The sequence below is a fragment of the Neomonachus schauinslandi genome, chromosome 5, assembly GCF_002201575.2.
Source record: "Neomonachus schauinslandi chromosome 5, ASM220157v2, whole genome shotgun sequence".
NCBI classification, from domain to species: domain Eukaryota; kingdom Metazoa; phylum Chordata; class Mammalia; order Carnivora; family Phocidae; genus Neomonachus; species Neomonachus schauinslandi.
Genome location: NC_058407.1, coordinates 42,246,796 through 42,254,444, shown reverse-complemented (window position 1 = coordinate 42,254,444; position 7,649 = coordinate 42,246,796). Strand labels below are relative to the sequence as shown.

The 7,649-nt window shown below is 38.7% G+C and overlaps 1 protein-coding gene across 1 annotated transcript; it reads left to right on the top strand.

Moving 5' to 3' along the window:
* Positions 1 to 5,898: 5,898 nt before the first annotated feature.
* On the top strand, positions 5,899 to 6,885 carry LOC110570495 (heterogeneous nuclear ribonucleoprotein A1-like). Its single transcript, XM_021678540.2, has one exon. It carries the CDS (start codon positions 5,899 to 5,901, stop codon positions 6,883 to 6,885), a length of 987 nt encoding a protein of 328 aa, XP_021534215.1.
* The last annotated feature ends 764 nt before the right edge of the window (positions 6,886 to 7,649 follow it).

Below are 7,649 nucleotides of genomic sequence, written 5' to 3'. Positions count from 1 at the left end.
AACAAGTAATGTAGTGAGAAATTTCATCCCATCATCAGTCCATTTCAGATGGAGTAGTAAAAACAAATAACAGAGGTTTTGAATAATCTAAGTAATAATATTGGACATATGTTCTTTTTTTCCCTGCATTTTCATTTAAGGCCCAAGTTTCTAACCTCTCCTGGAGCTTTTTCTGAGTGAGCTCCAGAGAGATGATCCATAAATTCTCAGGACCATGGTACTACGGGCTGAATTGTACCCCTACCCCAAATTCATTCATTTGAAAACCTAACCCCAGTACCTCAGAAGTGACTGTATTCAAAGGTAGAGCCTTTTAAAGAGGTAATTAAATTAAAATGAGGCTATTAGGGTGGGCCCTAAACCAATCTCACTGGTGTCCTTATAAGAAGAAGAAATTAGGACACAAAGAGACACAGGCGTAGCACACAGATGGATGACCACGTGAAGGGGCAGTTAGTGGGGCGACCACCTGCTGGTCAAGGAGAGACTCCTCAGAAGAGACTGAAGCTACTGAAATTTTGATTTTGACTTCCAGCGTCCAGAACCGAGATAAATGTTTCTGTTGGTTAAGCCACTCAGTCTGTGGTATTTTGTTACGGCCGTCCTGGGAAACTGACGTAGAGCGGGAGCTGCCCCCATCTCAGTGTTCTTTTTTTTTTTTTTTTTTAATTCCAATATTATAAACATACAATGTTATATTAGTTTCAGGTGTACAATATAATGATTCAACAATTCTATACATTACCCCTTGCTCATCATGCTGCCTCTATGTTTTTTATCAATGCATCCCTCAAATTCCATGGCAGATTTGTAAAATATATAATATTATATCAAAAACAAAAAGAAAAACTTAAGAGTAATTTGATTTGTTTTTCTTTTAAAGATTTTTATTTATTTATTTGAGAGAGAGAGAGCGAGAAAGAGAGAGAGCAGAAGCCAGGGGAGGGGGGAAGAGGCAGAGGGAGAAGCAGACTCCCCACTGAGCAGGGAGCTCAATGTGGGGCTCCAACCCAGGACCCTGGGATCATGACCAGAGCTGAAGGCAGATACCCAACCGACTGAGCCACCCAAACTCCCCAAGAGTAACTTGATTTATACTTTTTTTTTAGGTAGGCCAAAGTGGGGGAGGGGAACAAGACTGATAAGCTTAACTGCCTAAAACAAAACAGTCACCAAAAAATAATATTTATTGTAAGAAAATTCTAAGCAAAACTAAGAGCCAAATAAAACAGGACAATTATTTAATCTCCAAAGAAATCTTAAAAATCAACTTTATGCCAGTAAAATGTAAACCTTAGATAAAATTGATACATTCCTAGAAAAATAGAACTTACCAAAATGAACTAAAAAAAAAACTATGTATTATAACCATTGAACAAATCGAATCAACATTATAAAATCTATCTACAAAGAATAAATCAGGGGAAATGGATTTACAGGTGAATTCCTAGCAAACATTCTAAAACCAGATCATTCTATTCATATAAAAACCCTTCAAGAAAATTTAAAAAGAGGATGCAAACATTCTCCAACTCAAATTAGCAGGAAAAAGCCAAAAAACATGAGGCCAACTTACAGAAGAAATGCAAAGAACAAATAAACATATTTTAAAAGATCCAAATGCACTAGTAAGCTAAAATTCAAATTAAAACCATAATTAGATGCCATTTTTGCTTCTCAAATTTGCAGTTATTTTGTGGGTGTAGCATGTTTAAGACGGGTAAGAGAACAAATTGTTACAACTTTTATGGAGAACAACCAGAGAAATTTGGCAAAATGTATTAAAAGCGTTTTTAAAAATATGTGTTTTAAATACAGTGATTTTCTATTTATAGGAATGTATTTTCAGCAAATAATCAGAAAAGTGGGCAAATGGGTATGCTTACCATAATATGATTAAATAAGAGGAAAAATTGATTAAGATTATAATATTCCTATATGAGAGAATGATTAAATGTGCCATATAAATATTACATTTTCTTTTTTCTTATTTTATTTTATTTATTTTCAGAGAGGGAGAGGGAAGGAGAGCATGCACAGCAGGGGGAGTGGCAGGCAGAGGGAGAAGCAGGCTCCCTGCTAAGCGAGGAGCCTGATTCTGGGACTCCATGCCAGGACCTTGGGATCATGACTCAAGCAGAAGGCAGACACTTAACCAACTGAGCCACCCAGGCATCCCTAAATATTACATTTTCAAAGGATATTTGGTGAACTAGAAAAAAAGATAATGATACCATAACAGATAAACACAGCAGAATACGAAATTAGAGCTGAAATGTAATCCCCACTTTACATGAAAAATACTGAAGAGAAAGATATTAATGACATCAAAATCTTTATGGAGGTTATTTTTATGTTCCAAGAACATATGATATTTACTTTTTAAAATTCCTCTGTGGTTCCCAAGGTTTCTGCAAGTATATATATCACTTTCACAATCAGACGAAAAGCAAATATTTTTTAAGGTGTCAGGTGCACTTACCTATAGTGTGAAAGGTTCTAGTTAGAGTAGGGGTGGGGCAGGAAAAAGGTGGACTTAACCACTAAAGGAGCATTACAGGAGAATTAACGAGTATCTGTAGAAAGTACAAAATATTTGTAGATAGATAGACACAGATTTTAATCTTGTCTTGTTTAATCAGCCATTCATGAGATAAGTCTTCCTTTGAAGCTGCCTTACCTATAGACTAAAGTCTTCCTTGTAGGGCTCTTGTCTTAAATAGATGAGCTTATATATTTAGTATGCCTAGCACAATATTTAATATAGTGTATGTTTTCCATAAAACTTAGATCCTGTCCCTTTACTACTACCTGAATCTTATCTTTTGAGCTCTTAGTTTTGATCTTTTTGCCTAAGATCAAATTGATGTTACCAGTATCTCCACTATGACCAATTAAAACTTAGTTCCATAAGGCCCTGTCCTTGCAAGGTAAATTTTATTTTTTTTATTCTTTATTTTTTTTAAAGATTTTATTTATTTATTTGACACAGAGAGAGAGACAGCTAGAGAGGGAACACAAGCAGGGGGAGCGGGAGAAGCAGGCTCCCGGCTGAGCAGGGAGCCCGATGCGGGGCTCGATCCCAGGACCCTGGGATCATGACCTGAGCCGAAGGCAGACGCTTAACGACTGAGCCACCCAGGCGCCCCACAGGTAAATTTTAAAATGACATTCGGCACAGCTAAATACGAAAATACATCTCCTTCAGGCATAATTAATTGAGAGGAAATAATTCATCCAAAGAGGACTAAAAAATATATTAGCTGAGTTGACAATTATTTGACTGATCTTACTGATCATTTCAAAGTCAAAACAGTTATACATGGAGACCAAGTGAGTCAATTTATTAATTAGATAATATCCTAATTACCCATCTTGTTGTCCATCAGTAATTTTTAAAAGCACCAAAAAATTCCATATTGTTGTGAAAGGCAAAATAAGAACTTTTTTTTGTTGAATTATTTCATAAACTGTTCTTACATGTTCTTATTTTATTTAAGATTAGGTAGAGTTTCACAGAAGTATTAATAGAATCAATAAATAGAGATAAGTAATCAGTATTTGCTGTTGATAATTTTTTGTATGGGTTTTATGGAGTTGATTATAAAGAACTTGAGGGAACACCAGGCACCATGTTTCTAAAATGTCTGCCTTGTTTAAATATACACAAAACAGTATTATACATTTATACATAAATATTTTAGATTAAGACAACTGTTTGAATAATGACTTTGACCAGCCTATATTTCTACAATTTGAAGCAAGCATGCTTTGTCATGAAACCTTGAATTAGCCAAGAAAACATCTCAGTGTGCAGAAAATGAATTTTGGCTTTGAGGGAGTAATGCTCTGCTTCTACCACAAAGCTGAAGAACTGAGCGGTGATGTTTGCCTGACTGTTCTTTTCAGCTGAATGGAATGGAAAATTACACAAAAATTAAACAAAGAAACTGCCTTGACTTTCTCAATTGCTTGGAAGTGGACGTGTTTATTCAAGCAATTTACATGGTGGCCTTGGCCCACAGTGCCCTTGATTATCATAAATTGTTCTCCAGAGGTGTAAGAGAAGCTGTTGGAGGCATACACTTTCTTCACTTTGTCCCTGCTGAACTCCATCTGGTCTGGATTTTTGCATCCAACAGGTCTTGCGGTTTCCACCCTCGTCTTTTCGTGATCCAACCATCTTTTCAGAATATGAATCAATTCCTTTCACTTCCTTACCTAAAACCCTCAAACGGCTGCCTGTTGTGCTTAGAATAAAATCAGAACCCCTAACCACAGCCTACAAGGCCCTACAGTCTCTGGCCTCTGACTTCATCTTACAATGCTCCCCGCTTCTACACTGGGCTCTACCCCTACTTTCCTTTTTACTGTTGCTCAAACACATCAAATTCATTCCCACCTCAGGACACTTGCTCCTGCTTGCCGTTCCCTTCACCTGGAATGTCTTGCCCTGAGACTTACCTATTACTGTTTTGTTGTTGTTGTTACTGGTTTTCACTCAGGTCTCAGGTCAAATACCATCTCCTCAGAGAGATGTTCTAAAACCTCCCAATCCAGAGCAGAACAGCCTTGCTGCCTAGTTACTTTCCCCTAGGCCCGTGCTTTTTTTCCTCCATAACACTTGTCACTAGCTGACATTATTTTATTCATTATTTATTTTCTTATTTATGGTCTTTCTACTCCTAACTAAAGTTTCATCTTCATAAAAGCAACTATCTTGTGGATCATATTCACTGCTGTATCCTTAATATCTAGGGTAGTGATGAGCACACATTACTCAGTCCATAGATACTTGAACAAATGAATCAGCTGTGCAATGCATCAGTTGGGATTTTTTTATTTGCAAGCAACAGAAACTAACTCTAGCCCATTTAGGCAGAAAGGCATTTACTGAAAGGCTATCACATGGCTCTCAGAAGAGCCCGGATAGCTGGAGAAATAGGCTTAGAAGATAGGCAGGAAGCACAGCTGGAGAGCCAGAATCACAATGAAAGTGACACCAAGAAACTGACCAGAAAAATGCCACCCTTAGCCCTGCTATTCACGGGCACCAGACATTCTACTATGGTTGTCCTCACCATCGCTGCTACTGGACGCTGGTTGCTGCTGATCTAACACTCAGACTGAACCCTCCTGCCTGTGCTTCTTTACTTCTCCTTTTCCATGTTTGATTTCCTTGCAGCAACAATCTCAGCTACCTGTTTACAGCCATACTTGAAGGTAAATTATGAAAAAAAATAGTTTCTAGCCTTTGGGATCTTTATAGCGGAAGGTGGGTCTTGTCTTATCACCATAAAATCAAAAAAAAGTGAGAAGCAAATTACAGCTTTTTATATTTTATGATTAGCCATGACCCGGAAATACATTGATCTTGCTGCCCATAGCCGGTCTTTCCATTGATTCAATAATCATATATTGAATGTCTTCTATTTTCTCTTTTGATAAATGGTTATTGACTCAATGAATGGCTAGGGAAAGGTGATGACAACCTCAAGACTGGTTATAATTAACCCCATAAAATATAAAGAGCCAGGCAAAAGCCTAATGATCTCAGGTATTGATAGGGAGATTTAAAACACTGATGCAAGGCCAAGGGTTCATAATCATGTGATCTCCCTTTGCGAAAACTCATCAGAGCAGAGACAGAAGATTTGGACTCTAGATCCAGAAGTTGTACACCCTCACTGAGTGGGCAGGTCTCTAAGCCTTGTTTCTTTACCTGTAAAATGACAATATTAATAAAATTATAGCCTTCTATTACTGCCTCACCAAGTTTTTCTGAGGATCATATGACACAATACACAAGTATACTTCAAAGAATAAAAGATAGGGCTTTTTTCTGCCCGTGGACGCCGCCGAGTAAGCATTGTTAAAGTTTCCCCTCCCGCCGCCATCATGTCTGAGTCAGAGTCTCCCAAAGAGCCTGAACAGCTGTGGAAGCTCTTCATCAGAGGTTTGAGCTTTGAAACAACCGATGAGAGTCTGAGGAGCCATTTTGAGCAATGGGGAACTCTAACGGACTGTGTGGTAATGAGAGATCCAAACACCAAGCGCTCCAGAGGCTTTGGGTTTGTCACTTATGCCACTATGGAGGAGGTGGATGCAGCCTTGAACGCAAGGCCACACAAGGTGGATGGAAGAGTTGTGGAACCAAAGAGGGCTGTCTCAAGAGAAGATTCTCAAAGACCTGGTGCGCACTTAACTGTGAAGAAGATTTTTGCTGGTGGCATTAAAGAAGACACTGAAGAACATCATCTAAGAGATCATTTTGAACAGTATGGGAAAATTGAAGTGATCGAGATCATGACTGACCGAGGCAGTGGCAAAAAGAGAGGTTTTGCTTTTGTAACATTTGATGACCATGACTCTGTAGACAAGATTGTCATTCAAAAATACCATACTGTGAATGGCCACAACTGTGAAGTAAGGAAAGCCCTATCTAAGCAAGAGATGGCTAGTGCTTCATCCAGCCAAAGAGGTCGAAGTGGTTCTGGAAACTTTGGTGGTGGTCGTGGAGGTGGTTTTGGTGGGAATGACAACTTTGGTCGTGGAGGGAACTTCAGTGGTCAAGGTGGCTTTGGTGGCAGTCGAGGTGGTGGTGGATATGGTGGCAGTAGGGATGGCCATAACGGATTTGGTAATGATGGAAGCAACTTCGGAGGTGGCGGAAGCTATAATGATTTTGGCAATTACAGCAATCAATCCTCAAATTTTGGACCCATGAAAGGAGGAAATTTTGGAGGCCGAAGCTCTGGCTCCTATGGTGGTGGAGGCCAATACTTTGCCAAACCACGAAACCAAGGTGGCTGTGGTGGTTCCAGCAGCAGCAGGAGCTATGGCAGTGGCAGGAGGTTTTCATTACTGCCAGGAAACAAGGGTTAGCAGGAGAGGAGAGCCAGAGAAGTGACAGGGAAGCTACAGGTTACAACAGATTTGTGAACTCAGCCAAGCACAGTGGTGGCAGGGCCTCGCTGCTACAAAGAAGACATGTTTTAGACGATACTCATGTGTATGGGCAAAAAACTCAAGGACTGTATTTGTGACTAATTGTATAACAGGTTATTTTAGTTTCTGTTCTGTGGAAAGTGTAAAGCATTCCAACAAAGTGTTTTAATGTAGATTTTTTTTTTTTTGCACCCATGCTGTTGATTTCTAAATGTAATAGTCTGATCATGATGCTGAATAAATGTGTCTTTTTTTAAATGTGCTGTGTAACGTTAGTCTACTCTGAAGCCATCCTGGTATACTACCCCAACAGTGTGAAGTTAGAATTCCTTCAGGGTGATGCCAGGTTCCATTCGAAATTGATTTGCAACCTGCTTGGGCACAGAAGCCATTGTCTCCACACGCCTTGGTGTAGTTGAACTGACAGTTAATGTGTTGTGACCTGGAGTTCACCATTAAAAGGGTCACCCAAGCAAAGTCCTGGAGTTTATGTGGTTATTAATATGATTGTTGGCACATCCTATGCAATATATCTAAATTGAATTATGGTATCAGATAAAATTATAGATAGGATTAAAGCTTGTGTATCATCCATTATCATGTGTAATCAATAAACGATTTAATATTCTCTTGAAAAAAAGAATAAAAGATAGGCAAAATACATGTAAAGTATCAGTATTATAAATAACAAGATCTGTTGC

Coding starts and splice junctions, on each gene's coding strand:
- LOC110570495 (XM_021678540.2), top strand. CDS start 5,899: ATGTCTGAGTCAGAGTCTCCCAAAGAGCCTGAACAGCTGTGGAAGCTC.